General features: G+C 43.5%; 1 protein-coding gene across 2 annotated transcripts in view; it reads right to left on the minus strand.

Moving 5' to 3' along the window:
• fam13a (family with sequence similarity 13 member A) overlaps positions 1-22,158 on the minus strand; it is a 280,084-nt gene that overhangs the window by 7,473 nt on the left and 250,453 nt on the right. The window contains exons 15-22 of one of the 2 annotated variants that reach the window (XM_063046840.1): positions 21,612-21,825; positions 17,712-17,850; positions 16,346-16,427; positions 13,986-14,218; positions 13,060-13,143; positions 10,546-10,641; positions 8,760-8,843; positions 670-866 (exon numbers count right to left, since the gene is read on the minus strand). In XM_063046840.1, coding sequence (XP_062902910.1) covers positions 670-866; positions 8,760-8,843; positions 10,546-10,641; positions 13,060-13,143; positions 13,986-14,218; positions 16,346-16,427; positions 17,712-17,850; positions 21,612-21,825 — 1,129 coding nt within the window. The remainder of the gene's footprint in view (positions 1-669; positions 867-8,759; positions 8,844-10,545; positions 10,642-13,059; positions 13,144-13,985; positions 14,219-16,345; positions 16,428-17,711; positions 17,851-21,611; positions 21,826-22,158) is intronic. The other variant, XM_063046842.1, reaches the window with a different exon arrangement.

A 22,158-nucleotide genomic window follows, 5' to 3' on the forward strand; every position in this document is an offset into this window, starting at 1 on the left:
GAAAAGGGTGCGGAACATGTTGACCAGGATGTGCCTGGACTGGAGGGCATGAAATACACCGAGGGGTTGGACAAACTAGGGTTGTTTTCTCTGGAGCACCAGAGGCTGAGGGGAGACTTGACAGAGGTTTATGAATTTATGGAAAACATTTATAGAATGAACAGCCAATATCTTTCTCCTCCAGGGTGGAAATGTCTAATACTGGGGGCATGTACTTAAAGGAAGAGGGGGTAAGTTTAAGGGAGATGCTTGGGTTAAGTTTTTTTTTAAACACATAGAGAGTGGTAGGTGCCTGGAATGCACTACCAGGGGCGATAGTAGACTCAAATATTACAGGTGTTCAGCTCATAGAAGCACATGAAAATGCAGAGAATGGTTTGATATGAAGCTTGTGGAGACAAGGGTTAATTTAGTTTGATTTTCATTACTAATTTTATTAGTTTGACATATCATCACGTGTTGAGCAGCCTGCTTCTGTGCTACACCGTTCTACGTTCTATCTCAGAAAGCGTCACCAGTGCAAGTTCCCCTCAAAAGAGGTTTTATGCTTTCTCTTTCTTGCTCATTAGGGAGTACCTCTGTGGTATTTCCCCACCGTGTGTCATGTAGTAGTGAGGGTTTTGATGAGTACAATATCGATCTCTGTGTCTGTTCTCCTGCAACACTCACATGGAGGCTGAGTGCAGGTTGGAGAGTCGTAGGTCGAGGCTGCATCGGGCTGGTGTCCTTTCGTTTACTGGGGGTGTGAACGCATCCATGCTGTCGTCCAGCTGATCCAGGAAGCTGCGGATGGTGAAACCCGGTTTTGCTGTCACTGCAAAGTCCATTTTGGGATTACCGTCATCTTCGGTGCCATCTTCCTCTTCCTGAACAGTAGAAGCATATCGCTATGGTTAAGACAACACAAACCAGTCCAACAAGGTTCAGCAGGGTGTGGGATCTATTAGAACGGCTGGTTTCTTCCGCGACACCACGCGCTCCCCTGCAGCGCCCCAATGCTGAATGGCATCCAAGACCTTGGGTAATGAGGGTTGGGCCAAGGGCCAAGACCAGAGGCAGAACCTGGGACAAAGTGACCAGAGTTGTCCACGACTAGGAGAGTGATGGCCCTCAGGGGTGAAGAGTGCTCTGAAAGGCCTGAGACCATAATTGTGTGGGGGGGGGGTGGGGGGGAAATAGTAGGCCATTCAGTTCCTCAAGTCTGCTCTGCCACTAAACATCATGGCTACTCCCATTCTGATCCACTTTCCCACTGGATTCCCATAGTCCTCCATCCAGTTCATTCAGTTTTCAATCTACTCATCCACTAAACATCTAATATTCTCTGAGGCAGAGTATTCCAAAAGACTCACGATGTCCTGAATAAAGAAGTTTCTTTGCAGCTTGGCTCTGACAGACCAGATACACCACAATACAAATGGCAATTTAGCATGGGTTACAAGTCTCAGTGGCCACTGTGTTTAACATGGCTGTGGATTAATCATCTGGGTTGATGAAATTAAACTCTGCTACAGCTTGGGCAACTTGGATCAAACCCAGAATAAGAAGGTGGTAATGATCAGAGAACTATGGTACTGTTGCCAAAACAATCTCATTAACAAAGGAAAATCTATTATAGTTAGGAAGAAAAGTTGTACTTCTTATCAGATCTGAGTAGTATGTGGCTCTCAGCAGTGTGAGGGACTCTTGCCTCTGAAATACTCTAGAAAGACTTAGTTCTGGGAAGCAAACGGTGGTGTTACCAATAACAACCATACCCAAAAAATAGTTAAACACCCCTCCTTCCCACTACCAAATAAACCAGCATTATACCTGAACAAAGGCAATTCTCTGGTAGGTAAAGAATGGGGTACACCTGGCTTTCTGCGAGGAACCTGAAAGGCCAGTTTCTTTAGGGGAGTGTACGATGTCATCAGAGGCATGTGGAATGGTAATAATGTAATCTGTCTGAACAGTAAGATCTTCACTAGATCGTGGTATATGCGACAGTAAACAGACAGATTCCCATCAAAGTTCCACTGGGACCAGTCATTTGACCAGCACAGGGTGGGATTCACGGGAGAGAGCAGTTGTCGAATTCCGCTAGGACTGCTGAGTGGCATCAGAAGCCGTCACTCCCGTCAATCCAAAGGGTAATATCTAACAGCGTTGGAACAAAATTCTTAGGTAATAGGTGCAACACCCACTGCCTGGCACTGCAGACGCTATCAGTCCTGCCAAACTGCCACTGGCTAATTCCATACAAGTTTTATTGCTGGTTGCACGGAGTCAGGTGACCAACCCTCACACACAGATGGCACGGGCACTCTGCCAAATTATTTTTGGGGTCTTGGAACCTGAGCAATCTCCAATTATGGGGAATAAATAAATAAGAAGGGAGAAAAATTACCAGTTAGTACAATTGTTAGAAAGCAACAAAAACCAGCAGTGGGAAAGAAAGATGGTCACTTTATGTGTAGCTCTGCGCAAATTGGTTGAATTAGCAGCGGCTGCAGACTTCTCCGCTGCAGGTAATTTGCAAACTCTACACGCCTGGTAAAATCATCCAGAGGCCAGCTACCAATCATTATACCCCTCCGGTGGTGAGTTATCGTCTGAGTGTGTGGGTTGTGACTGTGGGGAAGACGGGGATAAGTAACTAGGAGACCCGTGGTAAAATAAAGAATTACTGCATCATTGGGAAACTACTGTATTTCCAGGTTCCAAAGCCTGCTTGGATTCCCCATCACCGTGTAGGCTTTGAGATTTGAAACACCTTTCTCCTTGCCTCCACATCAATTGGAGTTCCTGGCTCCCCGCTCAGAGCTCAAGGTTTGGTAAGGATTTTGGAGAGAAAAGATTGCACATGTTGGAATCTGGTGCAACTAAACAATGTTTGTTGCTCGGTATTGATTTTCTCTGTTCAGTAAATTTTGTCAGGACTTGGGGTACTGAGTTACAGGGAGAGGTTGGACAGGCTAAGACTTTTCTCCGTGGAGCATATGAGAATGGGACATGACCTTGTATAAATTTATGAGGGACCTAAATAGGGTGAACGTACTCAGTCTTTTCCTCAGGATTAGGAAATCAAGAATGAGACGGCACGGGTTTAAGGTGAGAGAGCAGAGGTGTAATAGGAACTTCAGGGACAACTTTTATTTTACACATTGCAGATATGTGGAATGAGCTGCCAAAGAAAGTGGTTGAGGCAGGTACAATCACAACTTTTAAAGGACGGTTGGACATATACATGAAAAGGAAAGGATTCAGAGACAATGGACACAAGGTAGGCAACTGGGACTAGCTCGGATGGGCATCTTGGTCAGTGTCAACCAGTTAGACCGAAAGGCCTGTTTCTGTGTTGTACGACTCTGTAACCCTACAGATAAAAACGCTGACACATATTAAGTCTTTTAAGGGCCTCCACCCATGCAGTAGCTCAGATGCTCTCTGGCTCTACTCAGCCTTGGATAGCCTGGACAATAGCAATACACATGTCAGATTTCTCTTTACTGGTAACAGCTCAGCATTGAACACCATCATACCCTCAGTACGAATCAACAACCTCCAAAATCTGGGCCTCTATACCTCACTCTGTAAGTGGATTCTTGCTTTCTCATCGGAAGGTCACAATCAATGTAGGTCGGAAATAACATCTCCTCCTCACTGACAATCAACACTGGCGCACCTCAAGGATGCGTGTTTGGCTCACTGCTCTATGACTGTGCAGCTAGGCACAGCTCAAATGCCATCTGTAAGTTTGCCAATGACACAAGTTTTGTTGGCAGCATTTCAGATGGTGATGAGGCATACAGGAGTGAGATAGATCAGCTGGTGCAGTGGTGTCAAAACAACACCATTGCACTCAATGTCAGTAAGACCAAGGAATTGTGGACTTTAGGAAGGAAAGTTAAGGGAACACTCATCAGTTCTCATCGATGGATCAGCAGTGGAAAGCATGAGCAGTTTCAGGTTCCTAGAAGTCAACATCTCCAAAGAACTAGCCTGAGCGTATTCATGCAATTACAAAGAAGACACAACAGCATCTCCATTTCATTTGGGGTTTGAGGAGACTTGGTATGACCCGTGCAAAATTGTACAGGTATACTACGGAGAGCATTCTAACTGACTGCATCACCTTCTGGTATGGAGGGGCTACGGCACAGGATCGGAAAAAGCTACAGAAAGTTACAAGCTCGGCCAGTTCTGTCATAGGCACTAGTCTCCCCAGCATCAACGACATCTTCAAAATGTAATGCCTCAAAAAGGTAGCACCAATCATTAAGCTCCCTCATCACCCTCTTCTCAATGCTACCGTCAAGGAGGAAGCACAGGGACCTGAAGACACACACTCAACTTTTTAGGAACAACTTCCTCCCCACTGCCATCAGATTTCTGAATGGACAATGAACACGTGTACATTAACTTCCTGTTTTTTTTGCTCTCTTTTTGAAATACTTATTAAAATTATATTTATTTATATATTATATATACATATTTCTTATTGTACCTTATTTTTAAAATTTTGTACTGTAATGTACTCCTGCCACAAAACAACATATTTCACCACAAATGCCAGTGATATTAAATCTGATTCAAAAAGCATGGCAGCACCTGTACTTCCTTAGAAGACTGCGAAGATTTGGCATAACTTCATAAAACTTTGACAAACTTCTACAGATGTGTGGTGGAAAGTATATTGACTGGTTGCATCACGGCCTGGTAAGGAGACACCAATTCCCTTGAATGGAAAATCCTACAAAAACTAGTGGATATGGCCAAACACACAAAGCTTAGGCCCTCCCTACCATTCAGCACATCTACACGAAGCACTGTCGCAGGAAAGCAGCATCCATCATCAGGGATCCCCACCATCCAGGTTCAGAAACAGTTCCCACAACCTAAGGGTTCTTCATCTCATGTTCTCAATATTGATTGCTTATTTATCTATATTTATCTATCTTGATTTATTATTTTTACAAATTTCTTTTGTATTTGCAGTTTGTTGTTTTTTTGCATATTGATTGTTTGTCCGTCCTGTTGGGTGCAGTCTTTAATTGATTCTATTGTGTTTCTTGGAGTTACTGTGTATGCCTGCAAGAAAACAAACTTCAGGGTTGTATATGGTAACATAGATGTACTTTGATAATAATTTACTTTGAACTTTGATTTGGATTCTGATTCTGCACCTGAAAATCTTGGCACATACTGGACAACTTGCTACAGGAAGTACTTCCTGGATAGATACCAGCAGGCTCAGCTTTCATTTGACAAAGCATTCGTTATTTGCCCTATTTTGGATGACTGAGTTTAAGTGACCTAACATCAAAGATATTAAATACCTTTCAGTGATTAAATATTAAAGATAGCACCCACCCCAGTCCCTGTTCTTTTATCCAAAGGGATTGTTTACATCCATGTGACAGAGCTAGATGCAACCACAGGTTAGCGTTTTATCTGATGACTGTTATCAGCCTCCATGCTGTGCTTGCATTGCCAGTGTGGACCTAAGGACCTAGACCAGCATGCAAGCCCGCGATCTGCTGCTTCTGAGCATTTAAGCTACAGCAGATGCCGCAGAGTACGAGGGAAGAGAGGGCTCTCCTTTGATCTTCTGCTACAAACATCACTAATATAGTTTAAAAACAAATTTAAACATCACTTTTTGAAAGTTTGATGATCTTTTTCACCTCTGAAACCGCACAGTGAAGTGATTTTATCAAATGGACTTGTCTTTCTTACACATAAATATCTTCACTGATACCAACATCTAGCACTTAATCAAAACCATCCTTCAGCCGGCTAATTGAGATCTAACACCCTTGACATCATTAACACAGGGTAACCACACTGAGACTGCCTTTAGTAAACCACACAAAATGCTGGAGGAACTCAGCAGGCCGGGCAAAGAGTAAACAGTCGACATTTCGGCTGAGACTCTTCATCAGATTTCAGTAAACTTGTAGGTGGGGCAATTCTCCATTGACAAAGAAGATGTAACTATTCAAAATCAAGGTGATTCTGAAAATCCAAAATGAAAACAGAAACTGCTGGAAACACTCAGCAGATCACGCCAGCCTCTGTAAAAAGAAAAACTTCATATTTCAGGTCAAGTCTCCAAAATGAAATGTTAACTCTGTTTCTCTTTCCACAGGTCCTAATTGAGCAGCTGAGTGTTTGCAGCGTTTTCTGTAATTGCATTCAGTTTGTTAGAGCAAATGTTCTGATCAGCACTTTTGCCTTTCACTCAGTAGCTCACTGGAGAGTATTGCTGGTTATTGAAGTGACTGTCAGCTAAATCAACTGCAACCGACCTCGTGTTTAGGAAAGCTTCAAACCACACGCACAAGGGCTTCAGCAAGCTACTCTGGCAAGAATGCTGCACACTGCTTCTACGACTGGTTTTAGCAGAGCATGTGCATTCAATATTTGGATTTGACGATATCTTTGGAGCAGAGACTCAATGGGCTAAGCAAATTGAGCTGGGCGGAAAGGAAAAATTGACATTGTTTCTCTTGCCAAAGTTATGTGGGATCTGTGTGGAGGGATTGGGGTGCATAGGGTGAATGGGAAGGTGAGAGGCTCAGCTCTGACAAGCCACACCTAGGTGACTGACAACACCAGATCCCGGGCCAACAAATCTTCTGGTCACCAACTAGATAGATGAGTGTGATTGCACCAGGCAGGGTACAGGGTAGATTCACCAGGATGTCTCCTGAGTTGGAGTGTTTATGGAGAAAAATGGGGAGGGGAAAATGGACAGGAAATCGTCAAGGCACTGAAGCCTATGCATCGAGTGCTAGCAATCGGAATTAATACAGCCAGATATTTAGTTAGCATGGACATGATGGACTGAGGAGCCTGATTTGGTGCCAAATGACTGATTATAGCTCAGAAGGAGAGAGCTCTTAACTATTAGATAGTTATTTGTCCTCAGCTGCCTGTTCCAAGAATACAGGTAGCAGCTAGACACTGAACTCTGCTTCCATGATGCTAGTGGCATTGAATACAGGTGACTGAGGGTGAATTTAGGCAGGTCCTAATCTGGGAAATCCTGCAATTTGCAAGGATGTAGGGACTGGCTGTGAGAGTAGAACAGAAGCCGTGACTTGACTGAATGGTGGAGCAGGTTTTAGGGGCTGTGCGTCTCTTTATGATGTCCAAAGGCTTTATTATTTAATTAGTGTATCAAATTATGCTTTTTTAACCCAAATACAAAATATTCATTATTTTATACTATGAAATTTTTAAAAATCCCTTGAAATACTCCATATCGTGTGCATAGCTTAACATTAAAATGAATAATACTACATGCCTAACAGGTAGCATCACTGGTGCTTTGCCAGTTTTTAAGTCTTTTTTTCCTGTATCGTCCGGATTACCTCACCTTAGTGAAGATCTCCTGCTGGTCATATGGCCAACAGTACAATTCTCTTACGACAAAATCATTGTTCTTAAGCAAGCATTGACATTAACAGAAAGGACCAAAGTTTTATACATATAGCAGTGATAATAACTTTATCATGTAGGCTACTATGATAGTTACTGCCATTTATTTTGTAAACGTAAATGCCTAGAAATTTATTGCTAGTTACTTAAGCTAAATATCCTTCAGGTTTCTCAAGCAGAATACACTGCTATCAAAAAGTGTGCTTAGCATGACTACTGGAGTCAAGTCCAAAATAACAAGATGCTGGAGGAACTCGGTGGGTCAGGCAGAATCTGTGCAGGGAAATGGATAGTCAACATTTCAGTTCAAGACCCTTCATCTGGCTTGAGAGACAGAGGGGAGACGGCCAATAGAAAGAGAAGAGTGGAAGGGGTGGAGCAAGAACCGGCTCGAGACAGGTAGAGCCCGAGGAGGAGGAGGAGTGATTGCTTGACAGGGGAGGGAAGAATGGAAATAGTGACAGAGGCTGGGAGGTGATACCTTAAGACAATAAAGGGCTGCAGATGGTGGTATCTGATAGGAAAGGAAGGTGGAGCATGGAACTAAATAAGGGAGATGGGGAGGGGAACCAATGAGAGGAGTGTGTGGGCGATGGGCAGATGGAGTGGGTGGAGAAAGAAGAGGAGGAATGACACAGGATGATGGGGAGGGGGTGCTAGGCTGACTGGATAGATTAGGAGAGAGAAAATGGACAGAGGGGGAGCAGTTCACCTGAAATTTGAGAATTCAATGTTCAAGCCATCGGGTTGTGGAACGGCCAGGGGAATATGATGTGTTGTTCCTCTGCTTTGTACTTAGCCTCACCCTGGGATTGGTGGAGGCTGAGAATGGACAGGTCAGTGGGCGAATGGGGAGGAGAATTAAAATGGCTGGCGATCAGAAACTCCCGCTTGTTGACTTTGCATTTCCCTCCACAGATGCTGCCTGATCTGTTGAGTTCCTCCTGCATTTTGTACTTTGCTCTAGATTCCAACATCCCTGGTAGAGTAGACACAAGAAATTTGCAGATAAGTTTCTAGGCACAAGGATGGCGAGGGTGTGGGAGTCCTGCTGGAACTACCAACTTGTCCTGCTATATTCAATCCAAACCATCCTTTTAGAGATTGTAAAATCAGCATTAATTCATGCCTGTGCTTTGATTAAGGTGTCATTAAGAAGCCATCGCAAAATCAAATCAGTTAGAGTCGGCTATCCATGATTCTTGGCACTTACTCGCAGGCAGAACACACAATCATTCAGCACGGTAACAATCAAGGGAATCAACAGGGTTGGCACTGCAGAAATCAGTGATTAGTCAGCGGTCGGGGTAGGTTGCGAAGGAGCGTTTCACCTTTAAGTCCTCGAAGAAGGAAGCTGTTTCGCCCTCGATTATTGGTTTCAGTAAAGGGCTTCGCCGCTTGCTCGAAGGGGAACCCTGTGGTGGGCGTTAACAGGCAGGTTATGTTTGTTCAGGCCAACACCTGACCCTAGTGCCCGTCCCATCTACAGCCCGCTCGTCTCAGCATAACCAGGCTGAATGCAGTCAGCTTCTGCGACAAGTGGAAGAGCCAGTGTTGCCAACCTGAAAGCCCTCACGAGAACGGACTTTTGCTTGCGAGGGAACAGGCAGAGATGAAAGGAGATGAAGGGGGAACTGGCAACAGCTGGTAGACCTGGATTCAGTCCCAGCATTTGCTACTGTCTATGTGGAGAGTGCACGCTCTCCCCGTGACTTCGTGATTCTCTCCCAGGTGCTCCATTCCCAAAGTGCGGCTTGGGAGGTCGTGAGGCTGGGACTGTTGTAAATCATCCTAATACAGAGGTGAGTGGAAGAACCTGGGGTGACGGGGGTTGGGGGGAGCTGTTGGAAATGTGAGCAGCTAAGTTGCAGGAAAAATTAGAGGGGAATTTGTGAGCTGGCATACTCGATGGACCGAATAGCCTCCTGCTTTCTCACAGAAAACATGGCAATATGGTAAAATGAAAAGCAGACATCTGCTTGCTTTAGAGCGGTGAGAGAGGAGCGAGCACAGTTTCTTGTTTCACACATTTATCTTTAGAACCCTCATAATTCTGCTCACCCACAGTCAGCTGCCACTCCCAACAGAAACAAAGCAAACCTGGAAATGGAAGATGTGCAAACCACACTTTACCCATAACCCACACACTTGATTGTCTGCCCTCAAACCTGACAAGGCTGAATCAGCCATATCCAAGCTTTGATTTAGGAGGGTCTTCTTTTCTCCTTTTAATCAATTCCCTAGCTAACTCAAGGACTCCTCAAGATACAAGTCATTCTATAAGTACCCAATGTGCATGACATGTTGGGTTACGAGCCAGGTGGCAATAAGGTAGACTTAAGATATAGATATGCCATGATCCAAGTGAATTATAGAATAGGCTTAATGGGTTGAATGGCCATGTGATACACAATCAATAGGGATGAGAAGATCTAGTTTACCAGGAAGCTCACAGGGCTATCAAAAATCAAACAGGATGCAACACCAAATACAAGTTACAAAAGGTTCTGTGTTGACTGAGAACTAAGGACTGAAATGGCTGGATGGGGTCATCTCTGAGCTTAGTCCTCTGGTCCATGCTCACATTGAAGAGTGTTCTGGCAACAACTGTGAGACTCCGGTCTCTGGCTTTCTGCTCATTAAAATTGTGGGATGGGAAAATCAAAAGATTACAGAGTTGTTGGGATCCTGATGGGGTTTTCCAATGTTTGGTCCTTACAAAGAGTCCTCAGGAACAGATGCAGGAAGCAAGGGGCAAGGTCACACCAGGGGCTAGAAGATCATGAGAGAATCTGAGCGAATCCCTCACAATGCATTAAAAGTCAAAACATAACAACTCTGTCAAAACACCTTGGTATAATTGTAAACTACGTTGTTCAAGATTTGATCTGCAGTTTGAATTCATTTCACAGCTGTAATTTCAGTTAAAAAAAAAAGCTTAGCCTGGCACCAGGAAGGACTCCACACCAGTCAACTGCTGAGACAAGACACCGCTCCCTCCTGTCTCACAACCAGATGCCACAGCTGTCACCCTCTGAAATAGACTTTTATCTGTTGGCCTGAAGTCAGATTCCATGTCCGTAACCCAATTTCAGTGACCCTCACACATTTACTTACAATGACAGGGATGGTGTTTGCCCGGGACAGAATCTGCTTCACCAGACGGTAGCGATCATAAAGAGGCATCATTATCTGTCTCTCTGCCTTTGTGACCTGTAAATAAGTCAGGACATTAGGTTTCTAGTCAGAAGAGTGTTGCCATTCCTCTAGGAATGCATCAGAAATCAGCACTTGACAATGTAAAACATCAAGCAGGAGGTTTAACATCAATAGATGGAAATTCCCGTTCCAGAAAAGCTGCAACTTCCAGAATTCTAGCGAAGTTTCAGGAAATGCTTCAAAGAAAGGAACAAAGACTTTAGAAGAATTAACTGATGCTAATGGGAAATAGCATCACAAGGAAAAGAGTTGTCTGTGATGCCAAAATCCAGTTAGAGTCTTTGGAGTCATACAGCTCAGGAACAGCTTAACTTGTCCATACTGACTAGGCTGTCTACTTGAGCTGGATCCATCTGCCTGCATTTGGCCCATAGCCCTCTAAGCCTTTCCTATCCATGTACCTATATCTTTTAAATATTGTACAGGTATTTTGTACCTCCTCTACAGCCTCCTCCGGCAGCTCATTCCATATAACCATAACCATCACTCTTTGTGTGGAAACAGCTGCCCCTGAGATCTCATTTAAAACTTTTCTCCCTCACCTTAAACCTATACTCTCTAGTCTTAGAATCCCCTGCTCTGAGAAAAAGACTGTACCTTACCCATGCCTCTCATGATTTTATATACCTCCATTTTGTTATGCTTCATCCTCCTACTTTCCCAAGAATAACAGCATCAGCACCAAATAACAAATTAAACTCAGGAGCTGTTTTTTTAAATTTCAAAAATAATCTATTCTTAATAAGAAAAATAAATACAGAAGGATAAACATGGTGTAAGACACTTTATATTCCTCGTATCACTTGGTCAATAACATGAACACATTTTTCAACACAGCACCATTGCTACTATTGTGGTCCCCTGGCATGTTGCACTCTTCTGCTGTTTAGAACCTTCCCATCAGATTCAGCCCAGCATTATCTAGGTAGACTGTGGTTCTTCCCCACAGAGCCTTTGTGTTGGCTACGTCAAGTTTCAGTGCATCCCTCTGCATGCACCCCTGCAACCTGGAATGCAGCAGTTGGCAGCATTTCCTTCCGGATGTCTCGTGTGCTGGAAGACCAACAAGCTTTGGGCAGACCAAAGCAACTGTTGCCATGTGTTAGACTGAGAACATAGAAATCAAGAACGGGAGACCATTTGGTCCTGAGTCTACTCCATTGTTCAATGTCGTAGCTATAGTACCTCAGTGCCATTTTCATGCACTTTCCCCAGTACGCTGATACCCCTTGATGTACAGAAACCTATTCAATCTGTTTTTGATTAACTCAATGTCTCCATAGTACATAACCTAAAGATCGACTACCCTCTGAATGAAGAAATTCTTCCTCCTTTCTGTCCTCAACATCTGTGACTTACTCTGAATTCTGGTTCCATGCTCTTTAGCCAGGAGGAAAGTCTTCCATTCAGCCTGTTAAACCTTATTATTTTATTTTATTTTAATTAAATGCAGTCGTGAACAATATCCAGGTCAGAAATGCTGATCAAGTCATCTAGTTCCCAAAGAGAACTCTGATAGGCCAATCAGATAGTTCACTGCTAATAACTCTTTTCATGGGTTCAATGAGATCTCTTCTCTTTCTTCTAAATTCCTGAGAATGCTGGTGTAATCTACCCTATCTCTCATTGTAGGTAAACGTGCTATACCTGAAAAAGTATAGACACATCAGTTCACTCCCTCGATCTCAGGTTTTAGGCAGGGAGACTAAAACTGTACAAGACTCTATGTACAATATTTCCAAGTCCCTCACTGTAGTGAGGTGATTATACTTTTGGACTCCAATCCTCTCATAATCAGATGGTCATGTGTCCTGCAGCAGATGGAACACGGGCTGAGCTTCCTCACCTACATGCAGAAGTGGCCTGGAGCCATCTTTCCATTCTGGCTTCCTGCAGCCTAACATGATATCCCATGAAGAGAGGTGTTATGTGTAAAATCTTGATTAGATAAGAAGTCAAGAAAACTGTACGTAACTCTGGTATCCCGTCATGAATATAATGTGGAAGGCTGCTGAAGGCAAAGGGAACATGGTTAATATCCCGTAGTTCCATCTTTCTAATTGAAATGTTAGGGCTTTTTCCTTTTTAAAAAGTCATCATGGGATCATTAGAGCAGAGATGAAAATGTATCCATTTTTTGAGTCCAAAACAAGAAGGCATCAATCTCTAGTAAATCTAATAGAAATTCAGGAGAAGCTAACAGGATGGTGAGAAAATGGAAGGGGTTCCCACAGCAGAGGTTGTAGTACTCAGCTAAGGTACTTGCAGGAGGCAGCTGGAAGTGACAGAATGTTGACAGGGTTCAGTGAGTTGTGGCCAGAGGAGCAATGCTTAGAGTACATGCAGGGACCACAGTCAGATGGGCTGAATGGCCTGTTTCCATATTGCAAATAAAGAAAAGGAAATACCTACCGGTCTCCCGTGGATGCTCTCGTAGTACAGAAGCCCCTTCTGAAGAGCAACCTTCTCGTTAGCTATCTCATCTCGGGTCATGTCCTGTTCAGGGAGAGACACACACCTAGATGAATGCACACTAGCAACATGCTGTCTGAACTACCGACCGACCAGCTTAGTGAGCCAAGCACATCTGAGGAATGCCCAAAGCAACAACAAAGAAATGGCTCCCACATTGTACAGTGGCTGCAGTTTTCAGTTCTGCTGACACTTCAACAGGAAAAGAAACATGGTGGTATTAAATGGTCGTCAGTTCCTTGTCTGCATTTGGTCCTCACTGCCCAACGGGAACCTAATATTAATACCCTCCCCCCTCGTTCACATAACGCTGAAGATTACTGTCTCACTGTAGAACAAGACAGACCGGCTGAGGCAGTGAGATGGAAGATGGAGATAGAAAAGGAAACATGTTTACATAACTTTCTGGAAGGGCGAATGATTAGCTGGATTTCTTAGACAATTGCTCCTGCAGGCTGCAAAGTTACCATGGAAACATTCTGGTCAATACTGGATCCCACAGCGATGGCCTCCTGCCTTGACAACTACTATGAAGGGTCTCGGCCCGAAACATTAATTCTTTATTCCTCTCCATAGATGCTGCCTGACCTCAGCATTTTGTGTGTTACTCTCAAATAATACAAAGCTGTGTGTTGGTGGAAAGATAAATACTGGGCTGTACAAGGGTGAAGACCTCTTCTTTGACGTAGTGCCGTGGGATACTTTACAACTAGCCAATAGTGTGGCTTAATGTGATACCTAAAGGAAGACACCTTCCTTGGGCTGGGCTCCTGGCGGGAGACAATGAATTGTGTCCTTTGATTCGGGTGTTGAGTCTGCTACACAAGGTTGTTATTGACATCAGGGCACTGTAGATTTTACCTTACCTTTATATCTTCAGGGCGATTCACCTCAGCACGCTTCTCCTGCAATTTCTTCAGGATGGTGTCAAGTGTTGTCTCCACTGAGGGCTTCTGCACTTTCTCTGCCACCTCCTGCTTCTTCTCCTGCTCCTTCTCTGGCCCCCTCTCTAGCTGCGACCCAAAGCTCTTGGGCAGGGTGTTGCTGCGCTGCCTCACCTGGGGAATGATGTCTTCTTCGGGTACCTTCAGCTTTGCATCTGCCGGAGATGCACAACACAGAGAAATGAATGAAACCCAACAGCAACCAATGGTGCAGAGGATCTTGGGCAAGTTTACACTTTGGACAGATGATCAGCTGATTAATCCTGGGTTCTGTTTCTAAAGCCCCAACAGGAACTAAGCTCCAGATCACAACTCATCTTCGCTTAAAAATTTCCCTCTTAACCTTACTTGAAACTTTGTCCCCAAAGTTCTACATGTCTCCACACGCTCTTGAACCATATGCCTGTAAATCACGCTATTTACTTTATCCAAATCAATCATGTGCTTGTTCACTTCAATCAAATCCCCCCCTCCTGCTTCGCTTCAAGAACAACCACAGCCTTTTTTATTAGCCCAACAGAAAAATGAAAAAGGCTTGTGCTCTATTTAGTTTCTGGTGAGAGCAAGGGTGGGGAAATCAGATTTATTATCACTGACTTATATGATGTGAATTTTCTTGTTTTGTAGCAGTAGATAGTGCAGAGACATAAAATTGCTATGAACTACAAAATTAAATTAATAGGGTAAACAAAAAAAATGAGATGGACTTCTCAGTATTCTGACAATGGAAGGGATGCTTATAAGGTTAATTGGAGAAGAAGCCCTTGTTATCCATGAGAGGTGGGGGAACAGACTTCCCACAGAAAGGAAGAAAACACAGACACCTCTTCTCTGCATCCAACACACCATCAAATAAACATAAATGCCCTATAATGTTCCAAAGGCATTTAAATATTTGAATAAACACTTCAGCTTACAATCTTCATCCACTGAAACTGACAAATAATGATGGGTGTTGAAATCTCTAGTACAAGGTGTATTAATAAAGACTGCTGTCTATTAGAACAGTGTACAGTGGGGAGTTACTTGACGCAAGTGGTACAAGCATTGATCACCATATTTATACAGACAATGACTAGTTTCTCAATGTGGATATGTATGGAGATATATTGAGCTGTCAGAGATGTGAACAGTAACAATCTTTAGGAGATACCTGTCGAGGCAAAATGGGATATAGAATTAAGGCATGCAAGTGGAATTTGTGCAAAGAGGCATGATGGTTGGCATAGACACAGTGGCCCACTGGCCCTGTTTCTGTGATGTATAACTCCATGATAATGTCTATAGTTCTATTGATGTGGAGTGGAAAGTGTATTGACTGGCTGCATCATGGCCTGGTATGGGAACACCAATGCCTTTGAATGGAAAGTCCTACAAAAAGTAGTAGATTTGGCACAGTACCACATGAGTAAAGCCCTCCCAACCACTGAGCACATCCACATGAAATGCTGTCATAGGAAAGCAGCATCCCTCATCAAAGATCCCCACCACCCCGGCCACTCTCTTTTCTCGCTGCTGCCATCAGGTAGAAGGTACAAGTGTCTCAGGACTCGCACCACCAAGTCAAGAACAGTTATTATCCCTCAAACATCAGGCTCTTGAATAAAAGAGGATAACTACACTCATCTATTGAGATGTTCCCACAACAAATGACTTTTTATCTTATTTCATGCTCTCATTATTTATTGCTATTTATTTATATTTGCATTTGCAGTTTGTCACCTTCTATGCTCTACTTGATCTTTCATTGATCCTGTTTATAGTTACTATTCTATAGATTTGCTAAATATGCCTACTGGAAAAAGAATCTCAAGGTTGTATGTGTTGACATACTGTACTCTGTTAATAAAATTTAATTTGACTTTGACTACAGTTGTATATTAGAAAATTTCAGGATGGGGCAGATCACAAGTATATGGAGCTTTGGACTGGAAATCAGTGGATAATATGGACTGAGTATAAGATATTTGGGTGCCTCTGCAATAGGGTATTTAACCTGACGCTAATACATGATGGTGCATGAGGTGGGGGAGGGGGAGGGTGGCGAGAATATTGAGATGCTAGATAGATGTTTGTGGTAGGAGAGGTAAATGTAAAAAATGTACCAGGTGATTTGATGGACAAATATTTCAGAAATTACAATCCATCTCCAATACTTGCAATGTAGGAAAAATGTTCCAAACTCCCTACCCTGAGTGTCTGATAAATTAAGACAAACAAGCCTTAGGAACATGGCACAAATAAAGTGGTTGGATTTAGAAAGGCTTTAAGTGCCACATTACCTTTCAGTTGCTTGCGAAGTTTGGTGAGTTCGTTCATCCATTTCAGCACTTCGGGGTTTGTGGCTTTGTCACTGTGTGAAGGCTGGGATGGTAAAGGGAAAAATAACATTGCTGGTTTAGAGAACAGGAGAACACCGGGACAAGAAAAAGAAACATGCCTCATTGTTTGCTAGAGGTCCATCAGCCTGGGCTTTGACAAATGAATGCAAATTACAGCAGTTTCCAGAGCTACAGGACAGGTTTAGTGAAATCTCCTCCATCATTGTGCCCAACAAACTCACACCAAACCAGTGGATCTTGGTGAAGGCACCAAGAACAAAAACCAACAAGAAAAAATGCTGAAAATCTAAAATGAAAAACAGAAAATGCTGGAAATATTCAGGTTAGGTCATACCTTTCGGAAGAGAAATAGTTATTCTTCTGTATTTCCAGCATTTTGTGTTTTTATTTTAAGCCACACAGGACAAAAACTCCTTAACATGAACTCTGATCTCTCGATCCACCTCGTCATGGCCTTTGTATCAGATATGTCTCCCTTTATTATTGTTTTTCTCTTTGTACTACTTGAATGTACTTATGTTTGGAATGATATGCCTGGATGGTTTGCAAAACAATTTTTCACTGTACCTCAGTAAACATGACAGTACTAATTAATTGCCTTCCTGATCCCAACACCTTTCGATATCTACAAGGAAAATGTGGAGCATGATAGAATCTCTTCCTCTGGCTGGTATGACATAATTCATTCAAAGGCTTGAGACAGTACAGTAAGCCCTGACCTGGTAAACTCCAAAAACCTCATTCAGTAATAATCCCTCCACACTGTGTCTGGAGTGCGTGCTGTTTTTACAGAACTAACCAAACAGCAGCTCCTCAACCCGTGAACTTCCACCAGCTCTGAAGACACGGGTAGCAGACACACGGGAACACCACCCTTTGCAGTTCACCTCCAAGTTACATATCACGCCAATTTGGAACTATAACACTGTCCTTTTATTGCCTCTGAGTCTAAATCCCGAGACGTCACACCTTCACCAGTGGTTCATGGCGCTGGCTCTAACTCCTTTCAATTGATGGACAATAAATGCTGACTCTACAAGGTAAATGAATTTAAAAATCCAGTGTTTATCACACTTGCCAAGAGGAGCATCAACCCTATATTAGTGTTAAAACTCCATTGAATGCACACATTCTACATCACAACAGTAACTGAGAAAGACTGTATAAAGTCATGGAAGACATTGCTGGTAAAAAAGGTGGATGACTGGCAAGGATTCGGTCGGCCCAAGGGTCTGTTTCTCTGCTGTACACCTCCAGAACAGAACAAGGCTTCCATCAATCTCTCCAGACTTTTGACAGGACTTACGCGATATCTCCTCTCTTCCTCGAATTTCTGTTCAAATCTCCTAATTTTCTTCTTCAAGTTCTGGATTCTTCGGGTCATCTGTGCTGGGGTCAGTTCTTCCCTCTCATCGTCATAGGAACCAAGGGATGAGCTCCGAGGCCTGCCAGTGAAAGAACAAGAAAGCCAACTACACAGTGACTCTCTGTGCATTTAAACAAGCCATCAAACAGAGAACGTGGTCATAAATGGTTGGTGTGTGGAATGCACTGCCAGCGAAAGTGGTACAGGCAGATACAATAGGGTCTTTTAAGAGACTCTTCAAGATAGGTACATGGAGCTTAGAAAAATAGAGGGCTATGTGTGGGGAAATTCTAGGCAGTCTCTAGAGCAGGTTACATGGTCGGCACAACATTGTGGGCCGAAGAGCTTGTAATGTGCTGTAGATTTCTATGTTCTAAATCTAAATACCAAATAAATACACACTAAACATTTCAATAAGGCATATTTATGAATGGCATTTAACAGATGAGTAGGGAAGCAGGTCATTATGTCTATGCTAGTTCTTTAATTGAGTAAAAAACAGAAAAGGTGAGGATCGTCAGCAAGATAGGCAGTATCTTTGGAAAGAGAAAGATGGTCAATGCTTCAGGTCAGAGACCTGACCATCTGAAGGTCTCCAAACGTAAATTTTCATTCTGCTTCTCTTTTCTCATATAACATTTCCAGCATTTTCTGTTTTTATTGAGCTGGATAATCAGTCACCCTTATCCCAAAAAATCCTGGACTTCTTCCTCTTTCCTTTTTAAGCATTTTTCAAATTGCCTTTGGGACAATACTGCTGAATCTGCTGCCACAATTTGCAGGATTAAAAAGAGAAATCTATTCATCTTTCCACCAATTTTCTTAAGATAGCTTGTTTATAACTGATAAAAATAGCTCCGCGATGGAATGTCTACCCAAGGTATGAGATCAGGAACAGTTCCCTGCAGCCCTGGGTGAGCACAATTGCTCTCTCTCCAAGCAAGTCGTTGGGCAGGATGAGGAAGGATTGATTAAATGACATAAGGGACACAGAGGGGCTGGTGCTCTCCCCAAAACAGGAAAGGTTCCAGGGAAGGGGGTGCTAAACAGGAAAACTTCAGAAGGAGCACAAGACACTGTCTCTATTGGGATCAGTAATCAGAGGAGAAAGATTCTGAAATTGGGAATGAAAACAAGAGCTAGTGTCTGCGGGTTAAATCTGAGAATGGTATTGAGATATATAGCTGACAAAGGGTGCAGATTTCATTTCTGATTTTAACTTAGTTAAATATGTTAAAACTACCTCTGAGAATAACTGCTCATGTAACAATCAAACAGATCAGCAGATCCTGGGTTATAGCCTTCAGAGAATGGGACCAGTAATGTTAACCAGCGATTAGAAACCCATCCTGAATGGATGTTTCTAATCCCTGGTTAACATCACTAACTGTAAGTTCGGAGTTCAACTCCCACTGTCTGTAAGGAGTTTGTATATTCTCTGTGACTGCACAGGTTTCCTTCAGATGCTCTGGTTTCCCCCCACATTGCAAAAACATACGAGTTGGGTTGAATAAATTGTTAGCATGCTATGTTTATCTATTTATCCCTTTTGGCCCTTCAATACATGCCGACCAAGCAACCCCACTACCCTGATTAACCCTAATCTAAACAAGTTCCAATTTATAATGACCAATTAACTTACCCAGTACATCTTTGGACTGTGGAAGAAAACCGGAGCACCTGGAGGAAACCCACGCATTTCACGGGGAGGATGTACAGAAACTCCTTACAGAATGGAGCCGGAATTGAACTCCAAACTGCCCCAGCACATCTCGGGCTGTGTTGGTCGTCGATGCAAACAAAGCCTTTCTATACGTTTCCATATAAATATGACAAATTAAGCAAATCTAATCTCAACCTCACAAGTAAATTTTTCACTGCACCACTACACCCATGTCCTTGTGCACGACAACAAACTCGACTCTCTGACTTTGAGTTTGAAAGTTCAATTGGAAATTCAGGAAAAAGCAGAAGAAAATGTCAAGAATGAGAAACAGAGTCCGATGCAGAATATTTCCACGTGCAAGTCGATTAGCACGGACACATTTAATAGAAAGCTGAATTTGACGAAAGAATGTGCTCATCAGGATTAAGTAGGAGGGAGAATCCGGGACAAGTAACAACAGGCATTGTCTGACTGGGCTGACTGGCTTGTTGCTGTATTATAATTTCAATATTAAAAGATTTCTGCTGCAGTGTCAAAGAGCAGGGACTCTCAGATATTCTAGTGGTAAGACTCTTCATCATTGAGACACTTTTAAGCACTTTATGTATATCCTTTGGGGGTGTATCGGGTATTCAGGGAGGGGTAGTACATCTGGTGAAGGGGCTTGTCATGTCCATTCTGGGCAGCTCGCTCAACTTCGGGCCCCACCGGACACTCACCTGTGTCTCCACGTAGCTGTCTGCCTGTGACAGCGGCCACACCTCGGTACACTGCTTTGAAAGGCAGGGTAAACCTGATGAGGGTAGCCAGTGGGTTTATACCCCAGTGAGATAGGGTCATGCCTGTCCTAGCATGTGAAGTTAGCTCTGGTGGACTGGGTAGCTGAAATTAGCAGTGAGATCCAATGTTCAGGAAGGCAGTTCTGCAACGCTCTGAGACCAAACGGCACAGTCATCCACTACAACCAAGGAACACCCAGTTTATGACATCTACACATACCACGGGATCCAAACGTCCGAGGTCAAGAGAATGGAACTGCCTCAGTGCCACAGCTTTTGCATTTTAAAAACTCTCCTGTACAGATTTCACTGTCATTGTCAGATATGACAGACAACCAATATATATATCCTGTACGCATGGGCAGAACTGGCCATGAGGACTTCATGACTGCAATCGTTGCCATTCCAGTGGATTTTTCTGAAAGCATTCACTGGCCTTTTGGTAACAGACCCTCTTCAACTTCATTTGGAGGATCTCTGAACAATTTAGGATTGGCCTAAAAGATTTTCAAAGGCACAAAACAGTATGGACAATGGAAATCAGAAACGAAGAGGGAAAACACGATAAATTATCACAGCTCAGACCTCACCAATGGGGTGGAGACATAGCAAGGTCTGATGAAAGCTGTGCACACTCTGGTTTGGTGTGGAGGGAAGGCTGCTCTGTTAGAGGTGCCATCCACTGGTTAAGGTAGCATACTTAAGGTATAAAAGATCCCACAGCACCATTTTGAAGATAAACAGAGGGGTTAACTTAGGGTCCTACCAAGTCAAGTCGAGTTTATTATCATGTGCACAGTAAGGCTTGAAATACAGGCACAATAAAATGAAACTTGCCAGTTGCAGCATCACAGACACTTGGGTACAGCCATCAAACAGAACAAATTATACAATGACGAAACAAGACTGTAAAACAAAGCTTTAGTGCAAAGAAAAAGACAACCAGTGGCCAAGTTCATGGCGGTGCAAGAGGGGATCCACAGTGTTCCTGAGCTAGGGTTAGGGTTATTCAGGTATTTCAAGGAACTTGATGGTTGTAGGAAAGTGGCTGTTCCTGAACCTGGTAGTGTGGGACTTTACACTTCTGTACCTCCTGCAGGCAGAAGAGGTCATGGTGGGGATCCCTGATCGTAAACATCACCTTCTTGAAGCAGCATCATCTGGTCATCAGAAAAGGGCCACTTGGGGAAGCTTGCTGTACACAAACTTCTACAGCAACCACAGGCCTATAGCATCACACCTGCTACTATGTGATTTGGGATCTTGTGATCGGTGCTATATAAAGGTAGTTTTTTGCCAAATAGAGCACATAAGCTAAAATGTCAAAGGCGCGGAGAGGCCGACACGAGGAAGTGAGTTACACCCCACTGCATCCTTCCCTGCCACCACACTCACCTCATGAAGGAATGTGAATTAGGGGGTGAAGGGGGCACTTCTGTGTCATTGAGGAACTGCTGGCTCTGACTGTAGGCGTAGAAACGAGGAGACAACATGGGGTCGGAGTCTTCCTCCAAGAGCTGGCGGATTAATCGGCCCGCCTGCGGCGACAGGCGAGCTTCCTCGGATTCTGCGTCAGGGCTCTTCCACATCTGGAGGGCTGGCCCAGCTTCTGGAATAACAACCATCTCAGGGTTAAAAGCTGCTGCTGTCTTGGGGAAGCACATGACTACTGTCAGTCTTCTTGCAAAACCCCGGCCTGCAACTGTACTCCCTCATGCAGATTCAACACATACAGCCACGCTGGGCTAGGCCACTGGCAGTGCAGTCCTGGACATCCATCAGAATCCAGCTGTCAAATCGTGGGTTTTGCTTTATTACAGACCAACACATTCTGGGAATTGTGGTTCACTGGGATGTAGATGCGTGAGAGGATAACATGGAAGGGAGGGCAATAAAAGCAGGTGGATGAGGAAAGGTAGTGAACAGTTTAGGATAACACATA

This window comes from Mobula hypostoma, chromosome 4 (assembly GCF_963921235.1).
Source record: "Mobula hypostoma chromosome 4, sMobHyp1.1, whole genome shotgun sequence".
Classification (NCBI taxonomy): domain Eukaryota; kingdom Metazoa; phylum Chordata; class Chondrichthyes; order Myliobatiformes; family Myliobatidae; genus Mobula; species Mobula hypostoma.